General features: G+C 42.2%; 2 protein-coding genes across 2 annotated transcripts in view; one reads left to right on the top strand and one right to left on the bottom strand.

The window, feature by feature from the left end:
• LOC109467687 (zinc transporter ZIP6-like) overlaps positions 1-12,650 on the bottom strand; it is a 24,035-nt gene extending 11,385 nt beyond the window's left edge. Inside the window, exons 1-4 of the mRNA XM_019765731.1 lie at positions 12,519-12,650; positions 4,200-5,568; positions 3,495-3,690; positions 5-117 (exon numbers count right to left, since the gene is read on the bottom strand). Of these exons, the coding sequence (XP_019621290.1) occupies positions 5-117; positions 3,495-3,690; positions 4,200-5,555 (1,665 nt within the window). The 5' untranslated portion in view covers positions 5,556-5,568; positions 12,519-12,650. The remainder of the gene's footprint in view (positions 1-4; positions 118-3,494; positions 3,691-4,199; positions 5,569-12,518) is intronic.
• Positions 12,651-21,272: 8,622 nt separating this feature from the next.
• Positions 21,273-24,495, top strand: part of LOC109467689 (tetraspanin-4-like) — a 22,067-nt gene continuing 18,844 nt past the window's right edge. The window contains exon 1 of the mRNA XM_019765733.1: positions 21,273-21,391. The gene's annotated coding sequence lies outside the window, so the exon portion shown is untranslated. The remainder of the gene's footprint in view (positions 21,392-24,495) is intronic.

A 24,495-nucleotide genomic window follows, 5' to 3' on the forward strand; every position in this document is an offset into this window, starting at 1 on the left:
CCACCAGGAAGCACAACAGGAACTGGTACACTCTCTGTTCCATGAAGGGGAGAAGCACGATTCCCAGAACAGCCAAGAGGCTGATGACAGTCACAGCCAAGATTCCATATCCCCAGACTGTATGGACAGATCAAACAAGTTAGTCTAATGTCTACAGAAAATGTATCAAACAAGAGGCTAACAACATTTTGGGAAAGTGAGTATGTACATGTGTAAAGGGTTGACTTACATAATGCATACAACTTTCTATTGGAGCCTCTGGTAGTTGTTACACACACTTTTTATGGCTTCACCACAAAGTGGTGAAGACATATTGTGTTCCCTCATGTTTCTCCTCCTGTGTAAAATAGGGCTTTTTGGCTATTTTGGACAAAAAATGTACATTTTTGGCTGTTGTGCCCTAATATTAAATCCAAATGATCTGAAATTCGGTATGGGGATACCTTGGACACATGTCCAAAGAATGTCATTCACGATTTTGACTTACACCACTTTAAAATTATGTAAAATATGGCTTTTTGGCTATTTCCGGCATTGGAAGATTCCATTGCTGCATGGGGGTATAGACTATTGGCAACCATTGTGGGATAGATCCATTTTCGGTATGGGGGATGTGGTGAAGCCATCTGCTGCATTTGCTCCCAAGCAAATGTCGGCCTTTCTAGTTTCTATTTTATTTTGTCAAACTCAAAGTCATCTTCACACGTACAAGTTGAAGTATCCCTCATGTCATAAAAAATAAGCTGACAGATTGTACAAACTAATCATTAGGAATTCCTGGTCTCTATTACGATTTGGGTGGACTTTCTTTATATGGAACTGTTGAGGTTTCCCTGCCACTCGGCTCAACTTAGCTTATAGGCTAAGTTGAGCCCAGTAGGAGGTTCAGATTCAGTAGAAGTTTTGCACAGAACGGTGCACACACCAGTTCTTCCGCGACAGGGGTCCACTATAGTGCCCGGAAAAAAAGGGACGAAGGGGTTCCGATGGTTCATGTTTGAGTTTACATTTCTCATAATCTGCTGCAAAATGGGATTAGCTACTAACATGGCTGAAAAGTGTAAGAAGTGGCGTGTTTTGGGTGAAAATTGATTTCGGGCCCGAGGCTTACTTCCGGGTGTCCTTCCGCCCTGAGCGCGGTGCTTCGGTTTGACCTAGTTTTGCCTTGTATGCGTTCTGGGGGTGCTGTAGCTATGCCTCGCGCGACGCGCTATTGTGATAATCTCAGTGTTAGGATTTTCTTTATACTTTTCTTAATAATACATAAGGGTTTTCTCTTTCCGACCATATAAGTCATATCGCTGGCTAAAATCTGGGTGATGGGTTTAATTCCACGTGAAAATGGCCAATTTTTGGCATCATTTTTCATCGAAAAATTCTTTTTTCCCCTAAAATTTACTAAAATGTGAGAGGGAAAAGAAATTGAAATTCTATTGTTCTCGTAGCTAGAGGGATATCCTTCATTTGAAAACAGAGTGTTTTGGCTTAAGAGGTATTCCTGAAAGAGACGGTCGCTAGAGTTGAGGGTATGCAGAATCGAATTGAGACCCAAAATAAACTGGGGTGTGCCCCCTTAATCCAACCCATCCTGCAAACATTTGTGGCCGTGAAAGCCGGAGAATTGTTTTTTCCCAGTAAAGTGCGTACCCCACGTCCAACCATAGCAAAAATAATTCGGATATCGCAAGTTTTAAAATATTTATATAATGTCATAAAATGAGTTGATTTGCCCCCCTCCCCACGCCCCCCCCCCCCGAACACAGTCACAAGGCCTTCGAAGTGTGTATGCTAAACATTACTGACGTCATATTAACCATAATATAGTTTTTATGTACTGGTCTGCATCAGATGCACCTGGAAATTGCATTTGTACGATTGAAAGCGACTCCCGCATTGAGAAGGAGACTGTTTTCTAGTAAAAAGGGCCTCTGATGACGTCACTCTTGGCTTTCCTCCCGAATCAAGTTTCCAGTTCGTGCTCGAACTAGTTTTGAATGTTCAGACAAATAAGTTGCACTATTGAGAAGACACAATCTAAGGCTTTTATATCTCACCGAGACCGACACCCAAGTGTACAGCCTTCTCTCAGTAAATGCCCATTTATACCTCCGTAGTCGCCAGAAGTACGGACCAGGTCTCCGTTTCTACCAATGATTCAACATTTAGCTGGGTTTTCCTGCACAACAAACTATATCTCGGGAGCGGACAAGCTTGGACAGGAATGCCAGGTTTATTCTCTACCAGCTATGACTGAAAATAGCAATTTTATCTGCTTTCCGTTGAAGCGCCGAACTTAAAACGCAATCGTTCTCACTTGGAACGATCAGCCAGAGGCGGGCATTGTGACGTCACCAGCTCAAATACGTTCTAGGCGGTTTATACCATCTATACCAGCCAGAAATGGACGGAAAGTCAACTCTTGCGCAAGAGCATCCCTGTACCTATCTTTTCCATGGCAAGACTTGTTCATTGAGCTTGAATTAATAACAAAAACCGCTTCGAGAGGATGCGATCATTGTGACGTCAGATTCATTATGTGCACTGAATGGTAAACATGGCGGGAGGCGCAAAATCAGCCTTCGGGGGCGGTAACTTTCAACCACCTGTTACTCAAGAAGGAAATACCGCCCACAACCCAAACTTGGCATAATGCATAGAGCAAAACTTCTTCTACCCAAAGACAATATTAATTAAGATTTTGATTAATTAACGGTGCACACACCAGTTCTTCCGCGACAGGGGTCCACTATAGTGCCCGGAAAAAAAGGGACGAAGGGGTTCCGATGGTTCATGTTTGAGTTTACATTTCTCATAATCTGCTGCAAAATGGGATTAGCTACTAACATGGCTGAAAAGTGTAAGAAGTGGCGTGTTTTGGGTGAAAATTGATTTCGGGCCCGAGGCTTACTTCCGGGTGTCCTTCCGCCCTGAGCGCGGTGCTTCGGTTTGACCTAGTTTTGCCTTGTATGCGTTCTGGGGGTGCTGTAGCTATGCCTCGCGCGACGCGCTATTGTGATAATCTCAGTGTTAGGATTTTCTTTATACTTTTCTTAATAATACATAAGGGTTTTCTCTTTCCGACCATATAAGTCATATCGCTGGCTAAAATCTGGGTGATGGGTTTAATTCCACGTGAAAATGGCCAATTTTTGGCATCATTTTTCATCGAAAAATTCTTTTTTCCCCTAAAATTTACTAAAATGTGAGAGGGAAAAGAAATTGAAATTCTATTGTTCTCGTAGCTAGAGGGATATCCTTCATTTGAAAACAGAGTGTTTTGGCTTAAGAGGTATTCCTGAAGAGACGGTCGCTAGAGTTGAGGGTATGCAGAATCGAATTGAGACCCAAAATAAACTGGGGTGTGCCCCAGAAGGATTTAAGTTAGCAACAGCCCAAAGAGAGCCTGCCAAACCACAACAGACAATAGGCTAAATATCCTGACAGTCAGTCTACACCAACTTTACCACGTCATTGTGAAGAGACACTGCTGTTACCTGCTGCTGGCATCTCTGTCCCCTTGTGCTCCTCATGTTCACTGTGATCATGCGAATCCTCTTCATGTACCATACAGGCCTGTTCATCGATCTGTGTGATGAGCAGTGGGCAGATGTTCATGAAGTCTGGCATGGTCATGACCTTCATGCCTGGTGGGATGTTGTACTCTACCAGGATCTCCGCTGCAGACAGGCACTGGAGAAAAAGAAATGATATTACATAAAATACAGTCAAACTCCCTCAGCAACTATAAGCTGACTATCGGGTCATGACAATCGCTTTTTCCCCATAGACGCAAGAATTAGTAAGCAACTTGCTCAAGCCTCCCACTCATCTATAATGTACCCACAACCAGCATGATTTGGGGCCATGAATGGTCCCTGCTTCAGATGACTGTGCATGTGTTATTTTCAGTGTGCAGCGATATTGATTATTGATGATTACAAGCGAGACATTATGGTAAAATTGGCTAATACTTTGAGTAAATCTGTATCTATGTTTTATCTTGTTGATGTGCTTGTGTAAGATGACCACTTGTCTAAGAAGACTAGATTCTATAATGTTAATGTCTATTGGTCGTCTTAGAAAAGTTTGACTTTGACTCTTAAACATGATAGGGAATTTCAGAATGTATCTTTTACCAATAATTATTTAATTATGTTTGACTTTGAAGCACTTGTATGTGAGACTGAAGGTTGGCTTACATGGGCACCTGGCTCATGGTCATGATGATCATGGTCTTCATTGTTGTGGTCATGCAGATGGTCATCATGGTCATCTTTTCCATGGTCATGGGATTTATGATTATGGTTATCATGATCGTTATCTCCGTGTTCATGATCTCCATCATCATGGTCATGATCATCATGTTCATGATCTTCATGTTCAGGGTCCCCATGTTCATGGTCATGATCATCATGTTCATGGTCTCCATGGTCTTGCTCTCCATGTTCATGGTCATGATCTTCATGTTCATGATCCCTATGTTCATGGTCATGATCATCATGTTCATGGTCTCCATGGTCAAGGTCATGATCATCATGTTCATGATCTCCATGTTCATGGTCAAGATCTCCATGGTCGTGATCTTCATGTTCATGGTCATGATCTCCATGGTCGTGATCTTCATGTTCATGGTCATCTTTCTGTTCATGGTCATGATCTCCATGTTCATGATCATGATCCTCAAGTCCATGTTCCTGCTCCTCTTCATGGTCGTCATGATCGTGACCATCGTGGTGTTCATCCTCTTCTCTGCCTGTCTGCCTGCCTACACGCCTGCGGTCCCTTCTGAGCGTCTCTGTTGTGATCTCCAAAAGGTCTACACTAGTACTACTGGTCGTTGGCACTACCTTGGACTTCCTCCCCCTCTGCCTCTGTCGCCTCTTCCCTTTTCTTCTCTGCCTCCTGCTACTGCTGTGCCTCCCCGGTCTGGGCGAGGGTGCTTCCTGCACGGCAGCAGGCACGGGAACTGGTGTTGTGGTTGGACTCTGTGGAACCTGCTTTATTGTCTGTGTTGGCTCCTCATGGGCATGGTCATGATCATGATCACTGTGTGCTTCCCCAGACATTGCACTTTCATGGGAGTCCTGATCATGCGAGTGATCTGAATGGTCCTGATTCTGATGACCGGTACCACTTTCCTCACGATGGTCATGCCCATCATGATCAGAATGACCACCATCTAAATTATCATTGTGCGGATAATGCACATGATCAGTGTCTCCAAATGTGTCCACAACCGACACAGTGTCAGTACTACTATTCCTGCCTTCTTTGTGATCAATGATCATCGCTTCATGGTGCACGATCCTCACCTCACCAAGTCCCAATCTGTCCAGGAGCTCCTGGAAACCTTCAAAGGTCATCTTCCCGTCCTTGCCATACTTATTGAATAGCTTCTGTAAGACTTCGTTGTTCTTGAGGGACTCGAGATACGGGTCCTTGGCGGTGACGGAGACTGGGTCGAAGCCATCGTGGGCCACGGCCTCCGCCTGATGGAACAGTCCAAACGTCAGCAAGCAGAGGAAGCAGACACAGTGGAGGGGAGCTCTGTTCATGGCTACAATCACGCTGAAAACAAGGGAGGAGTTCATTAGAATCAGGGAACATGAAGCCTATTTAGCATATTGGTATAATGCATAGTAATTTCCGATGTGAAAACCTGGATTTTTCACGGTTTTCATCGGCTTTAATGTTGCATCAGAACTTTGGCCATTGCAGATGTCACAATATCAATTCTGACACAATTGCAACATTAGACAACTATACTAGTACTCTCATGTCCCGAATAAACATACCCCCCGGAATAAACATACCCCCCGGACAAATCCTCAAAGTCTAATAAACATACCCTCCGGAATAAACGTACCCCCCGGAAAATGAACAAATTGACAGGTGAACTGTGTGTGCATGATACTAAAATGTGCTCATTATTTCAATACCAATATATGGGCAAATCTTTCACTGTTACGTTTAATTAGTAAGCATATATTACTTTAATTAATGAGTATATATATATATATATATATATACTGTACTTGTTTGGGGGAAATACAAAATCTGTAGGAGAAGCTGTTGCATTTTACACTTCTGAAATGCACTTTGTAGCCTTCTCCTGCAACTTGAGTTAAAAATCTGACTAACTTGAGAGATTCAAGCCCAATTAAGTACAAATATAGGGGTTTAATGAGTATATGTACAACAAAATCCATTTCAACATAATAATTATTTGGCATGGTACAGTGTCTAGTCTGGTCAAAGTCTGGATTCTGAAGAAAAAAAACTTTTGAAGAGAAAAAAAAACTTCTGAAGAAAAAAACTTTTGAAGAAAAAAATATTATTCAGCATAAAATTTTGATTGGTTTCCATCTCAATGTTTTCCTAAAAATCGATAAATGTGATTGTATCAATTTTAAACGCCCTAAAATGAGCTAAATCGGCGCTTTTACGGTGATTGCGCAATATGGGTGCCCTAGGACCTTTGACTTTTTACGGGTCATGCAGCTCAGACGCTAGGTGCCCTCCCCACGTCGGCCGTCCGTCTTGAGGGCAAATTTCTACTTTTGGGGGGTTTCGGGACCTAAAAACTAACACCAGGGGAAAAATAAACCACATACGTTATTTTCATGATAAATATCGCTAAAATGGACCAGGCATTATTCTGCCGCGTTGCTGATTTTGAGAGGAACTTGCGGCCGCCATGTGCTAAATACGTCGATTAGCTACTTGAAGTTCCCCTTCGGTTTTGTGGGCAAATTTTTGATTTTTCAGACGTTTTGGGACTTAAAAATGGACAGCAGGCGAAAAATAGATAATATACATTATATTCATGGGAAATGCCGCTATCATGGACCAGACATTTATCTGTGACCGAATTTTGCGGCCGCCGGCCACTTGCTGATGGTGCGGTACGTACGGACAATTTTTTTTCCAAAACCGATTTTCCAAAAATTAATAAACGTACCGTCCCTGATAAGAATGTACCGGGTGGACGTTCGGGACCGAAAAAATAAACGTACCGGTACGTTTATACGGGACATGAGAGTAGATGGGAATAATCGTCATCATTAGCCCTTGTCCTGCTGGCATTCCTGGCACAACATTTTTTAATAATTTCATGTCTTATTTTAATTAGATCATAGACCCTCAATTTTTTTTGCTCTGCAGTGGCATAGTCATCACTTCCGCATTCATTGCGTTTCGCTGCAATGTGATGCGTTGCACGAGAAATACCCCCCAAATCGTACCTGTACAGGGACATAGATGGTACTGTATGTGCATAACAACAATTGTTGTGCTCTGCAGGACAAGGGTTAAATAAGGGAAATTTTATGACCATAATTGAGATGTTCTGCACAATAAATTACAGGTGCAGTATAATGTTCTGAGTTCAAAATACTAAAATCTTACATCACCAGGGAGAAAACTGCAGTTGCTTACTAGTATGGGACTAAATGGAATTTAAAAAAAAGCAGAATAGACAAAGATTTCTTACTAACTCATTTCTTCTCTGTACCATCAGATTCAGACTTACTAAAACTACTAGAGTTCCACGATCTCATACCTTCGCCAAATGATGTTAGCCTTTATGAATAAGAAATATACTAATCACCCTGATTATGCAAATAGGATCCTCAATTGCATGAATTATATCAGTCTGTTGATCATATTCTACACCAAAAGACAGTCTTATCTTATCTTAAGAATGAATGCATTTCCTCATAAATTATGCAGATGTGGTCCTTATTTGAATAAGTTATGTTTAATTATGTTCACCTTCACTTAACTTTCAAACACCCCAAGTATGAAATTCCAGGCAGTTACCACTATGCAATTATAACATTTTCTCATTAATTATGCAAATTAAGTCTTCATTTGCATAATCAATATTTGCCTGTGTTTCTCTCGTTCTTAATAACATATGTTACAAGCTTGAACTTCCTATCATGGAATGCAGCTGATTTATAGAATTTCCTCATTATTTATGCAAATTACATCAATATTTGCATAATTGTAATATCATTATGTCAAGCATCACTTAAGCTACCTACATACCGAAAATCACGATGATCCATCAATCGGTTCTTGAGCTATCCTCTTTTAAACATTTGTCCTTTAAACCCCCTGCAGTTCTAGAGCAAGCAACTAGGGGGCTCAAACTCATGTCACTTCATCCCCAGCACAAGAGCTATCTACCACCTAAATTTGGTTACCCTAGCATGTCTGAATCTTGAGATATCAAAACCGGAAGTTCTGCTGCAGTACCATAACAAGCCGCCAGGTGGCCCAAAATCTAATCATTTTGAGGTCTCATCAAGACCTACCCACCTACCAAATATCAAGTCAGTCCATTTAAGCCTTCTCAAGTTATCGTGTTTACAGACAGACAGACACACACACACACACACACGAACGCCTCTGAAAACATAACCTTCTTGGCGAATTAAGGTAAAAACTTAAAGAGGAAAAATATCACCCCTGTCCCTAATAGTACAATAACCTTCTTTCTCTGTCTAAGTCTAACACATATATAAAATGTCATATACACATACAACAATTGTCTGTGACAAACTCAGGCATTGTCCTATCATATTCATAGTCATACACATAAAGTTGAGGCAACTGTAGTGTGACTGCTGAGGGACGTGGATGACAGCAAAGAGTAACAATATATAGACATTAGTGTACATGTACATGCATGTGTTCACATGTTAAAGGTCAGTGCTTGGTACACTGATTTTCTGGTATTTCAGACCTGTAACAAAACCATGTTACTTGTAATGCTCAGGTCACATTTTCAACTGGGGCCCAGCCGGGTTTTCAAGCTACAATCGCTATTTTTACTCAAAACTAGGTAAATAAAAAAAGTATTTTAAAGGGCTAAATCTGAATAGTGAACACTATTATCTAAGCATTTGATGCCAAGCTAGCCTTATGCTGAATTTCAGGTCATTTGGTTTTCGTTGTAGTGCACAGGAGCCAAAATGTACATTTTCACCGGAAATAGCCAAAAAGCCCTATTTTTAAGTGGTGCATGTCAAAAGTGTGGCTGATATTCTTTGGACATGTGTCCAAGGTATCCCCAGCTGATTTCAGGTCATTCGGATTTAATAATAAGGCACAGGCCCCCGAAATGTACATTTTTTGTCCGAAAATACCCAAAAGCCCTATTTTACACAATTTTAAAGTAGTGTATGTCAAATGTGTCCAAGGTATCCTCATACCAAATTTCAAGTCATTTGGATTTAATACCAGGGCTCTAGATCCCAAAATGTATATTTCTTGCCTGCAAATAGCAAAAAAAAAATTTAAAGGCTGTATCCAGAAAATGAAAAAAAAAACATCATGCCAAGTTTAATGTTAATTGGATGGCGGGAGAAGAAGAAGAAGGAGAAACATGAGGGAAAACAATATGTTTCACCACACCACTCAAAGCCATAACATTATTTTAAAAGCCTTTATCCAGAAAATGAAGAAAGAAACGCCACTCTACCTTCATGCCAAATCTTATGTTATTTAGCCCAAAAATGAAGAAATTCAATCCATTCAACGAAATGGCAGGAGGAGAAGGAGAAACACAAGGGAAAACAATAAATATGTTTCATACATGGTGTTGTGAAGCCATAATCATCACCAATTACCGGTGGCAAATTGTATAACTTTACTATGGCATTATCAGAATCTTAACACTGAACATTTATTTTATTTTGTTCAAAGAATTCAACTTCTTGTTTATTTACTTTTTTGTATCAGCAATTCAGAGGCTTGCAACGGCTAGGATGAAATCAAATCACATTAACATTCTAACTTTGAATTTCATACTGGTTTATGAGCCATATTTTGCTGAGATCAGACAGAAAGATAGCTTGGTTGCCAGCATTTGGAACTTTTTAAGTCTGCTTAGCTACTGACCACTACACAGCCAACACTATAGCTACACTGTAGGCGACTGCTTCCTTGGCACAGAGTGGACTATTAAGCTAACAAGCCTGGCAGCCAAACTAGCCCTAATAGAGCCCCGTCACTCATAAGTCACCTAGTGTACACTTTAAAGGGCCCAATAAAGCCCTGAATAGCAAGTGTTTGTTGACTCTATTTGTAGTTCCGCAACAAACTGGGCCTTATTCATACACATGTGTATTACCTGTTCCCTTTTTGTATATATGACCCGGGCCCTTTCGGTAATTACAAACCCCTTGTAAGTCTCTCGGTAGACAATGAGAAAACCTAACAAGTAGTCTTAGTCATGAAGTTTTCTATTTTGCAGATTGGGAACGGTAAAGCGAAGTAAATGGTACCTGCCCGATCGGCGGTTCAATTGCAACAAAGACGGGCCACCCTTCGCGCCAAGCGAGAACATTTCAACAACAGTATAGGGGTGTTTCTGAAATATGCATTTACTTTAATAATATGAAAATTGCTACGGTAAAAAGAAAAAAAAACGAACATAATGGCACACCACATGCCCAATTACAGAGAAATACAAAGGAGAGAACCATGACTTTTAGCTGCAAACATATTTAAAAAGGGCCTACAACACATTGTGGTGACTCAACAACCAACCCCCACTCCCCTGCTATTAAAAAAAACATGTTTTTTGCAGCCAGTCCGGATCCCAAATGCCCATTAAATGTAGGGGTGCTTCTGAAATATTACGTTGACCACGAAAACAGCTAGGGTAAAAATAAAAATACGGGCATCATCACAAACGACATGTAAAATTACATGCCAATTAAACATAAGGGGACCGTGTAATTAAAGGCAAAAAACTGACCACAAAACTCCGGCAGGAGGAAAGCTTTGTCCAACAAATTTCCTTTATTGTCATGTTAATGTAACAGGTTAATCACTGTGTTAGACAGTCTGGGACCACGTGGTGAGAGCACGTGACCCAGACGCCGCCGCGTCATCGGTCAAAGCCTGACCACGCCTCTGCCATGCAGATGTCGCCCTGCCTTTCCGCATGAGGTATAAAATAGCGGGACACGCCCTAGAACAAGGTTCTTTGCCTCTCCGACGCTCCGTTCCAGCACACCGGTTTAGGTTTACTTAGTGAGTAGTTTAGTCTGCAACACACTCAACAGGTAATTGGTTTCCGTTCTCCTACTTGGTTGCCTACTTTTAGTATTACTTTTAGTATTGTGTTTAACTCTGTAACGTTAACTGTATATCCATTGTATGTTCCATTGCTTTGTGCCGTATACTGCAGTTAGACAATAAAGTCATATCAAATATAAATCGACCCGGCTTTGGCATTACTTAGAGCAAGAGTCTAAGTTAACTATATATAACGTTATAGCTACATGTAGTTCCTTAGAGTGAGAGTCTAAGGTACCGTAAGATCTGTAACCGTAGTTGTAAGCGTAAGGCCACACCACCTTAATTTTATGGATGACATCCGCGCGCGCATTGATTCTCGCCTGTCCTCAAAAAAGAAAAAGAAAGATCATGTCCTCCGAGGCTCTGGCCTGGCTCTAGGCCTGGGTAGTCCTTGGTAGTTAGGAAGCCAGCAGTAGTATGGAGGACGGCACCCAGGCTGCCAAAGCTCCACGACTCAACAACTCAGTACAATTACAGTGCCGATTCATAAACTCTGCAAAAGCCAGCATGTACCGGTTTGTTGCTATGCACTGACGCAAATTCACAATATCAGCTTTGTATTCCTGTGGTTTAGTAGCATTTTTATTTTTGGCCGGACTTTTTTTCTATTCGCCCGCGCGCACTAGTCTGGGGGTCTTCAGAGGATGTCATCCATATTAATTAAGACGGTGTGGCCTAAGTTAGCCCAAATCCTACCACACACAGAAAGACCAGAAAGAGTTTGTTACATTGACAAAAGGTGTTAGTCCATTTTTCATGACTTTATGTTGAATTTTTTCCTGACATGATATCGTCAAGTTAGCCAGGTGCACCCAGCCTGGCATACATAAAATTTTTTCCCAGGCCAGCTCCTCCTGGGCTGGGCCAACGTGGTCCCCATGGAAACTTTACCAAAATAGCACCAGAGTTGTGATGAATTACCAAGACCTGGAGCCGAGAAGCTGGCATGGCCCGTGTACAGTACAGTTTTCGTGTACAGTTTTGTTGCCGATTCCTTTACGTGCTCCTACCCGGCGTTTGATCATGGCCACCCGACGCGACGGTCTAGAACAAGGCCGGATGTCGCCATGGCTCACACCAGGCACATAATTTTGCCGAGAATGTTCAACAGAAAAATGCAGCATCATCATGGACTAACATCGATTTTCTTTCACATCAATACACGATAAGTGCCATCTTCACTTGTCACTTACACCTCAGTTGGTTCGTATTATTAAACCTCTGGCGCGAAACGCCTACATACTCATGTATTCTGTTGGGAAATTATATCCCGCTCTGCAAGTTTGATGCAAATAAAGGCTCGGCTCAACTACAATAGCTGTTAGGTCACTGCGGCATTTTCCCGTTGGTTTTGCCTTTAAAGTTAAAACGTAAGACTGTCGTCGATTGGGGAACCAAAAGATGTCAAAAATCTAACTCACCACTTTCGGGACACTTTGTGCCTTTTTAGGCTGTCCCCGGCTTCAAACCTCCCTCCCGGGTAAGAGACGTGTGCAATTTTCCACACGGCACGTTCTCTCTCCCTCTTCCAACATGGCGGAAATGACTCATGCTAAACCTACTTCAACATTTGTTTCACGATTCAAATTGAGCGAATATCTACTTAAATGACAAAATTTTTGAGAAAAATATATCTCACAGCACATAAAAAGAATCATTGTCTATAGTTTTGGTATGTATGACCGTACTTACTTTGGTATGGGTGAAGATGTCGGTAGATTCAAGGAAGCGAACAAACTGCTATGCTTACAGACCGCGACCAAGGGTATGCAAATAAACAACCTTATTTGGCAGACGTCAAAATGACGTCAATGTAATCACGTGACGGTTGGCATCCCGGGACCTTGGCACGTATTTCTACTGCGCAGGATGTTTGTGACGTCTGTCATCTGCAGAGATTTATCTAGACATCAAACCGCACAGATCGAAATAGGAAATGAACAAAATAATGTTTTCTTTCCAATAAAATTGTATATAGTCATATATTTTCTATATTTTCTGTATCCTTTTGGGACGTCTCTCCTTCGAAGAAATGTTATAAATAACAGGCTAATGACTCAGGGGAGGGACCTCACCCGTTACCTCACCAGTCCCATAGCAGTCAGGGGACTGCCGTCAATATTATGGGCCACATGCACGGTATCTCACACGGATTTATAAACAAAAGGATGGCGCAATTCACAACTGTCACGACAAGGTACTGAGGGGATGTGATGTAGTTTTTGACCATATTTAGTTCAGTGGCACATTGCCACATTTAGTCATATTTGTTTTGTTTTATGGCTACGTACTTGCAATCCAATATGCGGAATAAACACAATTCTATTAGGCACTGATAAGCTTCAATCAACCACAAAGTTAGCCTGTTTCGCAGACTTGTCGGGCGCGGCGTATTTTTTTTCCGTGAGCGACGCGAGTTACTGGTAGTAGTATGCGGCGGACGGACGATTTTGCTGCCGAGAGTTTTGCCGGGGAGAGACGGTTTCGCTGCCCAGGGCACCACAAAATAACTGCCATACATACGTAGGGACCATCTTAGAAGAAACATTCCCACGGAATTAGGACTTTCCAGGGACATTTCAAAAGCGCAGAGCAAATATAAATTGGGATTTTCCTAAATATAACAAGTGTCAATAGGCAACAATTCTAGAGATCTCCGTGAAGTTTTGCATTTTGTAAATACACGTACATACGTTCAACATCATGACAATCTAAACAGAAGACAAAGTCATCTTTGATAGAAATATCTTTCATTTGCTACATATTATCTATTTGACAAGTGTCAGGAATGAGCCGACTATAATTCCAAAGAACTTCTTCAAAGGCAATCCCAGGCTCCAAAGGGGGCGGGGCGTGTAGATTGAGATTTAAATATTTAGCAAACTCAACATACCGTGGTGGGGATATTGACCAACGAATTCCCGCCTTTGAAATTCTTTATGTTCGAGCAATCATTGAACACAATTCTCTTGTAGATTGAGTGAACAGTAAATGTTTTGATGTAACACAGGGAAAGTGGAAAATTAATGACGCGTCACTCATGTTGCGAGACTTGTTATCGGTGAGTTCACAGTTGTGCATTTTGCTTCTGTGAGCACACAGTTACGGGTTACGGGCTTGAACCACGTCTACAAATAGAACTCTCACGCCGCTTCGGAAAGTGCCAACAAACAAAGCAAGAAAGGTTTGTCTTTTTTAAGACGGAGAACGACGGTGAATATCTTCAGCAGTTTCGCGACCTACATAGCATGGAATTTCCCCAGACCGAAGAAACAGTGTGTTACTGAAGTCAAGAAATAAAGCCAGCTGGCCAACGCGTTTTCTGGATTCCTTGTATTGAAAGTGAAGCCAGCAAAGAAAGCAAAAAAAGCTTAACGCTATCAACTCAGGTCCCAGGGCCCTTGTCTCTACCATGTACCATGCTCCAGAGGCGGCTGGAAAGAGTAGAAATTGGCCAAGATATTAGGGATTAAGTCCGCTAAAGGAATGCATTTGTTGTTCTAATTGTTTCCAACCACCTCCGTTCAGTTTTTTTTTCTTTTTCTTTTTTGAGAATGTCTTTATGTTCATCTATAACCACGGACAAAGTGACACACTGAGAGTGAAACGCGCGCACCACTAAAAAGACTTGAAAAAAAGACTGCAGGATAAAAACTGCATAATGTAACCCACATCTGTTTGGACTTTACATTGTGAAAGACAGCGTGTCGCTCTGTGAAGGCCGAGTATAATGTTCTCTACATGAAGATAGATGGCTCTTTACGGCTTGTAAACAATATATATTTGCCCCGTCTAAACATCACGATTGTCGATGTCTCAGAGTTGTGATAGTCAGTCCTGACACCTGCTCGGTCCAGGCGCCACCTTCAGCTGAACCGCACACACCGCCGAGACACCGTGCGTGGTCTGACATGTCGACACAGGTTCACCCTGCACTTGTCTGGTGACTTCCTTATTGAAGTCCAATATGAACTGTACAAATTGTCAGAAACATAATGACGGTACTGGCAGTCTTGTCGGCTGGTGGCATTTACGTTTGTCGGACTGTATATATATATTCAAGAATTGTCAACTAAGTAAAGATCTTTGTTCACAAACGCTTCAACATAAGGTTGAAAATAGCGGTGTAACGTTACATGTATATCTTTGAACAAAGAACTTTATTTTTGGCTGCATATCGGTCGACGTATGTGTACCTACCTGAGTGGATGTGTTTGATATAGAGAAGAAGGAGAGACGCTGAACTGATGACGAGAGCTGAATGTGGGCGTGAGGAGGCTGTAATGATTACAATTCTCATGAAAACTGCAAGAAGAATTGTTGCCTTTACCTCTAATTTCTGAAAATTGTATGACGACTGGTCAAGATCTCTTCGAAGGCATGAAATTAGCTGTGTGCACACAGGCAATATGACTCCATGAAACTGGTAAGCATTTTGTTACTATTTCGGGTAATTCTAGATCTGCTAAGATCGTTTCTTGTTTCCGAGGTTTGAAAAGAAGCGGCTTCAATATTCTAACCGGTTTCTTCTGAAATCTACCGCGTAGGACGTGCGGCAGTGTGCACGAACGCCGCGAAAAAAAAGTTTCATCGCAACGTTAACGCGGAGTTTAACGGACGTTTGAAAAGGTAGGCTAGGAGTGGCATGGTAAGCTCCTATACCATAGCCGGAGTGTCAGCCTTTTTAGCCTTCGTCCGCTCCCCACGATCCGCTACTGGCCGCTCAGGCTACCTATACCACCCACACTTCACAATGAGTTCACTGGGATCTACGTAACTTCAGGCGCCACACATCCTCAGGCTGTTTGACTTACGGCTGCGAGCAAAGGCCTAAACTTAAAGCGGACATGTTACAGTGCTTTTGCAAAAGAGAAACCCCGATAAAAAAAAGCCTAAAAACACGCTAAAAATACCCCCAAAACCCAAACCTCTGCTTGGAGAGTACTTTTGTACGGCATTCGTTGGTTTTCTGGCAATTCAATCACTTGGGAAGAATTCCTTGAGGGAAAAACAAGGCCATGTACAAATATTGAAATGTTGCGTAAGGCAACCCACGCCCCCAATATGCAAACTGGCAAGGCCAGCTAACCCTACAAAATGTCGTCAGTACAAGTGCACATTGCACAAGGTATTGAGCGACATGTTACATTGAAGTTTAAATTCTTGTCACATATTGTGAAAGCCAACTGCTCACATCCAAGTCAATAAAAGAACAGTCGGTATCGATTGTCCGCCGCTACAAAAAAAAAAAAACTTAGAAAAGAAACGTTTTCATCTACCGTTTGTCTCATCAATGAAAATCTACGCTGCACGACAGGACAGTTATTGAATTAACGTGGATAATATTCCTTGCATCTCTGTACATATATCAAATAACTATGTATGTTATAATAAAACTTAACTGAAAGTAGTTAAGTAATGTTACACCAAGATCTAAAGTCATCAACACATTACCGCATTAGGGACGAACGTACACCAACTGTTTAAGCAAAATTCATCGTTAACACAACGATGGGCAAGTTGCCATACACGATATTAAGTAAAGGTTATTGTCACTTCAGCACAGCTATACACGTCTGGGATTCCGAGAACCACATTCATTGCAGCTGCACCTTTTATATAGGTTGTTGGAAAACTAGTAGATGTCGGTCAGAGGTAGTTGGCTATAGATTTACCGGCCAAGTCCTCTGATAAAATTTTTGCACATTTCTAAAATTTGATCAGTCCTTCAGGAGCTCTGATACACATGCATGAAGAGATAATGCTGGCACTGATTCTACCAAGGAGGCTTAAATAATCATCACCATGTAGGCTTGCCCGGTCGGTCGTCACGTAGATATTTAAACCTCCCGTTAGTTAATTCTACTTAGAAGTCAAACTTCTACCTATAGCCCATTCGTGTATGGAGCTGACATGCATGCAACCCTGATGAGTTGTATTTGAGTGCATTTGACCTACCTGTACTTCATTCTGATCTTCTTGGCGTTGACTCAGATGGAAACTCTAGTGCTGTAAAACCTTGAGTTCTGTGAGAAGCTTCCCGCTTGCTGGCTAGCCCTGCCCTGACACCACTGAAGTCTGCACAAGCGTCAGGGAAATTGGCTTTTATATGCACACTATAGCGGCCTCGGGGGTATAGATCAATCTATAGGACTCACTAAAGTTTATCTTAATGAAATCACTCAGATAACTAAATCCTTATCAATAGCGCATACACAGGCAGGTTATCAGTATGATGAAAAGTGCGAAGTTGCGGCTCGCCTGAAGCGATGACAGTTTTTATGTGCCACAAAATTAAACGGCCAATGATGACAGCGTTTCTCTGTAACTTTCCAGCCAGGCTGATTCGTTTGTGTCTATCTAGGGAGGGGGTTGCGCATTTCTGACACCTGGCTGGGATGAAATGAAAATTATCGGACAAGGCATCTAAGAAAAAACAACTAATTTACAAATGTATTTCATTTGTGGGGAAATTGACATGGGCGGGTTTAAACGAGCGAGTGAAATGAAAATTAAAACGGCGAGAAAATGAGAAGAGGGAACAAGTATTGGGTCCTGAATTCTATTTATTACTTTTTCGTACCCCTAAACTTGTGAAGTGAAACAGCCCTAACAAAAAAGGGAAAGTGTCGTGTGCACTTGTTGCACACGGCATTCTTCCAAATTGCTGCATTGTGGTTTTGCGTCACTGTAAATAATGACACAGTAACAGCCGTGGTGAACCGTGACTACGTATATAGATATATCACGTCAACAAAGTCAATTTATCTCACAGGAAAATATGTCACAACAAAGTTCTTTCTTTCTTGTAGTGATACAAGGCAGGGACCAGAATATACAAAGCCAACAATGTCACATTGTATAAGGTTTTATCTTGCATACTCCTGTAACAACGCACCTGCATGGTCCACAAACGGCTGGGTCCAGCGGTCTTGGGTTCGATTCCCAATCCTTGACCTTTTAGTTGAGATATCTTAGGTTTCCTTCTTGCCTACCTCGAAGTCAGGGAAGCTATGATGTCAATCTTTAGACAAGTCAACAACAAAAAACGCTACCCCTGATGTGATCTGATCTGAAGGAACGATAAAACGTCTTATTCAGTGCCTTAGCAACCGATATGTTCCAATGACATGTCTTTTCTTTGAACTGCCACTTGCAGGCAGCGCGAGAAAACGGTGACTGGAGATCTTTACCGAAGAAGTCATCCGCAGGTCGCACCTGATTCGATTCTGCTTGACGAATATGACGCTTCCGTGAGGACAAGTAGATGAATCTTTACAGAAGAGAGGGCGTAAAGCTGTAACGGGGCTGGAGGAATGCTATGTAGCAGAGCTGTCTCAATATGTTTGGGCACGGTTCTGTTAACATCAGTTATAATTAGCTAAGAAAATACTGAGTGTCAGACGGGAGATGTTCTGGAACCATCACAGCCACAGTTGGCGGGAAATGTCAGCAAGGTAACTATTTGACGACAGTGTGTTCAAGGGAATGCTTCTGTATACCTTTACTCCTCAGAGGAAATAGTTTTGTCATGCTTTTCTATTGTCTGTTAAACTTAAAGCAAACACAGAATAATAGTAACTGTATATATATATGTACACGGCATTTTCGTGATAATACGCGAAACAAAGCTTTAACAGGAGGTTTAATCCAAAAGGACATTGCTGAATGAGCGGCAACTCGCTGTATGAGTGTTGGGGTGGGAGGTGGTGCTTCACTTTGGAAGTGGAAAACACTGAGAAGCAATTTGTTGCTATTGACAGGGCCAGGCCTTCTCGATGATTTGACATCTCAATTCCATCATTGGCCTCGCATTTTTAGAAAGGCGGTGATTTACACGCAAAAGCTAAATTTAATTTAATTTAATTTAATTTGATTGCATTTAACTTATTAAACTGTATAAATAGATATACAGCCAGGGCTTTCCAACTAGCCGGAGGCTATTATAAAGAGCTAGCCCTTATAACTGGACAATAAACAGGTCACCATCAGGCAAGTGACTTGAGCTTGGATGCAGTTGAAGGGGGCACACACCACCATTCCACCGGACACTCTACCCACGTCACTTATCCCAGACATAACTATACAAGACCCGGTCAAACAAAAACTGACTCTTGTAGAACTTACTGTACCTTTTGAACAAAATGCCCGTGATGCAGAGGGCAGAAAAAGGGCAAAGTACGAAGACTTGCACAACTTATCATGACGCAAGTAAAGACACTGTGGTAAAGGAATTTAATACTGTTGAGTGTTGGGGACAAGCTGTCGTCTCAGATACAAACATTAGACTCCAAAGTTGACGGCCTTACCACCGACATGGCGGCGCTGCGGGAACGGGTGCGAGAGCTGGAGAACACCGTGGAGTTCCAGGACAGCGGCTCAACGACTGGCTGAAGAACGACGAGGGAGGATCAGTGCGGGCCTTCTTGTCGAGAGATACTCGATGAATTCGAAGGCGGATATAGCGTGGTGGTTCAAAATTGTCTTGCTCAACAGAGATGATCTCAATGTGTTTTGACCAGGACAGGCCTATGATATTCGTGAAAGTGACGCCTAAGTGGTTGTGGCTGGTGACAACTTGCAGTACAGTTCCTCAGGGGCGGGAGAGCCATTTGAGGTAACACTTGGTACGCTTGGTACTAGTTCACCGTCAATACCCGGGTGGTAGCGGAACGGACAATGATAAGAAACGAAGAAATAAAAAAAGGGAAGGGTTTAATCCCCTAATCCGTCTCAAATTCTCTTCCCAAATTGATCGATGTTCTTCTTCTTTCAGTTGAGGCGACCACGTGCACCTTCAACATTTTTTGATATTCTGTCGCCTATAGGCTATAGTTGAAACTGCATGCTGGGAGTGGGTGTTCATGTAGCCTGTAAGGGGTGGTGTTAGTTGTCTCGTATTTTGCGCTCAGTAAGAAGGTAAGGGCAGGGTCAGGATTTTGGCTTTGAAGCTGTTCAAGTGGGGGAGAGGATAACCTCTGTAGGCAAACAGTTCCAGTCCGGGATCGTCCTTGGAAAGAAGGACTGTTGACAGTCTGTACTCTGTCCGGCAGGAAGGAACCCTGTAGGTTGCTGGGTGGGTCTGTCTTGTGCTTCTTGTATGCTTTGCAAGCATCGGCTACATAGCCTGACAGCCTTGTTACCTCCGGGTAGGGATGTATATCCCGAGCGCGGAGGTTTTGTGAGGGAAGACGAAAATTGCGTTCGCAGCCGTTTCTCGCGTTTGGGTGGACGGATATGTCTGGGACTTGGTATACGTTTTGCTGTTGGGCTGTAGATGGTGCACGTTGTTTTGGTTTTTTAGTATGTGTGTTTTAGTGCGTGAAAATGATGCGTTTAGACCGCCGATGGACACCCCTTTCAGTGTGAAAGTGGACCTCAGCTTTTGACCTTTGCATGTATAATCACCATTGAGGTCGCGACCACTGATCTGACCTTTCACACAGAGGGGTGTCAGCATTCTTTGAAACTGTTCAGATGTGAACCACATGTGCCGTCAATCAACGTCTCATTATCGTGCCTGGTGGGATCGCGCGGGTCGCAGCCAGGGTCGCAGCCAGCCAACTTCCGGGTGGGCCAATGGGTCAGGGGTCAACGCCCTCTTGCGCAATTTCGGATGTTTTCGGCTTACAAATACCGTGGTATACTGTCTCAGACGTTCTCGGGACTCGGTGTATCTTCTGTTAATGGGCTGTAGATGGTGCAGGTTTTTTTTGTTTTATTGTATATGTGTTTTGGGGCGTAAGATTATTTGTATTTCCTTTTCGTGTCTCGGACACCCGTTACTGTGTTTGTTTACATTATCGCTGGTCGCTGAGGGTCGGGCAGCCAGATTCGCCACGGGATGCCTCCTGTCCTTTCTATTTTTGGGCTCCAGTCGGCTAGGGGGGATTAGTGATTTCACACATCATTTAGCCAATTACAAACATTTCGAAACTTTTCGAAAAAAATGGTATTCGCGCGAATTCACTAGTTAATTCAAAGAACAGTCCCAACATGCACCCAACATTCTGCAACATATATACATTACAATACCCGGAGGTACAAAATCTACGATTTTCCTTGTTACTAATGTTAGATCATGTTAGCTTTCGTCCGCTCCCCAAGATCCGCGGCCTGAAGCGACTCTTAGCGAATAATAGAAGCAGTGCAGATTGAGCAGTGTATCCGCTAGAGGTCGCTTCCGAGGCTAATGACCATACTTGATCGCTATCAGAGATGCCGTGTCAGTGAGACGAAGTGTTGCTACATTTCTGTGCCATTTTGGACGCTTTCCTGCACGAATTTCCACCAGGTAAGCCTTTTGGCTGATTGCTATTGAAACGAAGGGGCATTTGCTACCCCAAGGTGACCTTTTCTGAGGTAAACAGTAGTAATTTAGCTAATTTTGTTGGTGTTGACAACGCCAAGCTTGCGCCGCTAGGTGATTTTCTAAAATTTCCGCTGTTGACCGCAGAAAATGATGTAGAGAAGGGCGGAGACAACCGGGTTCACTCCGCTGTGAGCAATCAGAAGGCTGCAAAGAAACCCGCGCACGTCTTTCTCTCCTACATGAGCCTTAAAAATGCCTGCAAGTTGCTAATTTTGTAATCTCTTTGTATTTTGCCATTTCCTGTTTTGGTGTGTGTGTGTGTGTGTGGGGGGGGGTTATACTGGGTCTGTATTAGCCGTGGACGACTCTGTAACCCTTTTTGCATGATAATGCCGGGTACCCGGCATTATCATGCAAAAAGGGTTACAGAGTCGTTCACGGCTAGGTCTGTATAAAATATTCCGAAAGAATGTTAACCTTACCAGTTTTTTCAACACCGTAACTTTTAGATAACGGTTAACGTTATCAAAGTTTACGTCTAACGTTATATCCAGGAGTATTAATGTTCTATTATTACTCTATTTGTATTTTCTTTTGTCCTACATGTAACGTTACATAAATTAATTCTTTAGGCTCAGGGCTTGAAATTCATTTTTCGGAATAAGTGCACACCCAACCTAAAAAAATTAGATGCACAAAAACTTATTTCGGTGCACCATATAAAATTAATTAAGTAGAATGTCAGCAAAAACTAATCATATTTCATTCCTTCATTAAGCAAAAGTAGTACACGTTACACATCTTGAAATACTTAATTAAACCTACAACAAATTTTGGGTGCACTGGTGCATCCACAGAAAAAATAAAGGTGCACAGCTCCAAATTTGAGTGCACTAAGGCACACATGCACCCTGTATTTCGAGCCCTGACACTACTTATTATAATTTATAATATCTAACGTTAAGTACCATGGTCACAACATTGAGGGTCATCGATCAGAAACAGTGAAAAGTTAGGGGTCATGGGTTTGAATCCCCCAAAACCTGGGTCAGTTTGCCTGTGTCTGGCTTGGGTTGAATTACCACCAAGGTATGTACTATGATAAAGTCTTTTAGAAGTAACCTTGCAGTGTTACATCTAACATGTTCTAAAATGTAATTATGCTGAAGTATATATGCCCACTGTCCAGACTGTCCTATCCTTACATAGAGTGACATCCTCACCTAGACAAAATGCAGAAATGTTTTCCTTGTCATTTGATCATCCCCATCTGTGGTTATCAATATCCATAAAAGCTTTGGTAGATGTAAACACAAAGAATTCCTCAGGGTTTTTGGTCTCATCAGTGTTGTTGATACAATTTACACAAATGCACACACACACTTAACAGGGGGTGCCCTAATTCTGACCCATCCCTAATACCGAACTAGTTTGAAAAATCCTTGTTGCGGCGTTATGCATGGGAGCACGTGCCTAAAAATAATCACAAGAATGGACTATGTTTTTGTGTTGATATCGGCAATCTCACAAAGTTTGTTTTAGTTCCTACACTCTGACAACAGACGAGTGAAAAATCTGTGTGAATTCGACGCTTGTTCGGGGGTTGACGAGCGTGTCAAAAATGCAGTTTTGCTTTTCAAACAGCCACTTTGGAGCAAGTCGCGTAATCGTAAAAAGAAGACTTGTTTGGGACAGAAAACATTTGTAGATTGTTTTAGTAATAATATGTGTATTATTATTTCTAAACCCTCTTCTCAGATCGACCTGTGTTAAACACTAGGTCGGAATTAGGGAACCCCTGTTGCGCTAGAACGTTCCACCGGCAAAATGACCAAAAAACTGCCGTGCGTTTCGTGAACCATTACGATTGGGTGCAAGCCGCTACACTCAAGTGAAATACACAGCTGTGTAGCTTTAATCGTTGTGATCTTTATCTGCCAATATTATATCTCATGTTGCGCGAGTTTTTGGTCAGATAATCTATTACCAAAGGTCTGTGCGTTTGCATGGAACATACCACGGAATTAGGGCACCCCCCGTTAATGATTACTAGTTAATTAGGGAATCTGTGGATTTTACAGTTTAACATTGTGATGGCATTAAATTACATTCATATGTGCCAGGGCTTTAGAGAGCTGAACTGCTGATATATTCAGGACAAATCATCATTAAAACATGTTACATGTGTCGATTGAATCATTGAACAGGGATGAAGCCTGGAATTCTCAAGACATTTGATTCTATATTTTAATCATGTAAATTTTGCAAGAACGGTCCTCCCAAATAGTGGGTTTTGCAAGAATGGTTGCTCACGAATACTGTAATGTGCACAATGATGGCAGACATTTCTGTGTACGCCGGCGGTGCATGCACGTTAATTTCAGCCGACACACGCTGCACCAACCATGTAATGATGGCGTAATAACAGATGCCGGAGTACGGATTGATGAGGGAAAGACGACGCAGCCGTGAAACCCCCCACCCAAACCGCTCGTTACCTACGTACCCTACCAGCTGCCGACATGTATCAAAATGTCATTGGCAGTTACGACTCTGTCCCCGAAAACTGGCCAGTCGCGTCAGGGTGCCAAGGATAAGGTTGTCCGGGGAAGTGACGTAGAACATGGTGTGGAAATGCTAATTTATGATACCAGGCATGTATTGAGTTTACACTGACAGCGTGCAAAATACCTGGTTGCCCAGTTGCCCAGGGCAACTAAATTTTATTTGGGGCAACCTATTTTTGAACCTAGATAGCCCAGTGTGCTACCTGAATTTTTAAGAATCCCCTCACCCACAAATCATTCCCACTTGGCTTGCACCACTGTATCTGGCAGATGCTTTTTAATTTTAGTGAATCCCTATAACTACATACCCTTTTTTTCTGCACCATAACAGGAAACACAACATTTATTTTCCTAGGCCTAGTAACTTATAGGTGGGGCAACCTAAAGTTCTAATGGGCAACCTAATTTTTGTCATAAGTATTTTGTACACTGACTGAACATTTTACAATTTTAGAAATGAGAGAGAACTGAAGTTGTACTGAATGTCGGTAGTTAGCAACATGATAAAATTCCTATTAT

Source organism: Branchiostoma belcheri, unplaced genomic scaffold, assembly GCF_001625305.1.
Source record: "Branchiostoma belcheri isolate BF01 breed outbred unplaced genomic scaffold, Haploidv18h27 scaffold188, whole genome shotgun sequence".
Classification (NCBI taxonomy): domain Eukaryota; kingdom Metazoa; phylum Chordata; class Leptocardii; order Amphioxiformes; family Branchiostomatidae; genus Branchiostoma; species Branchiostoma belcheri.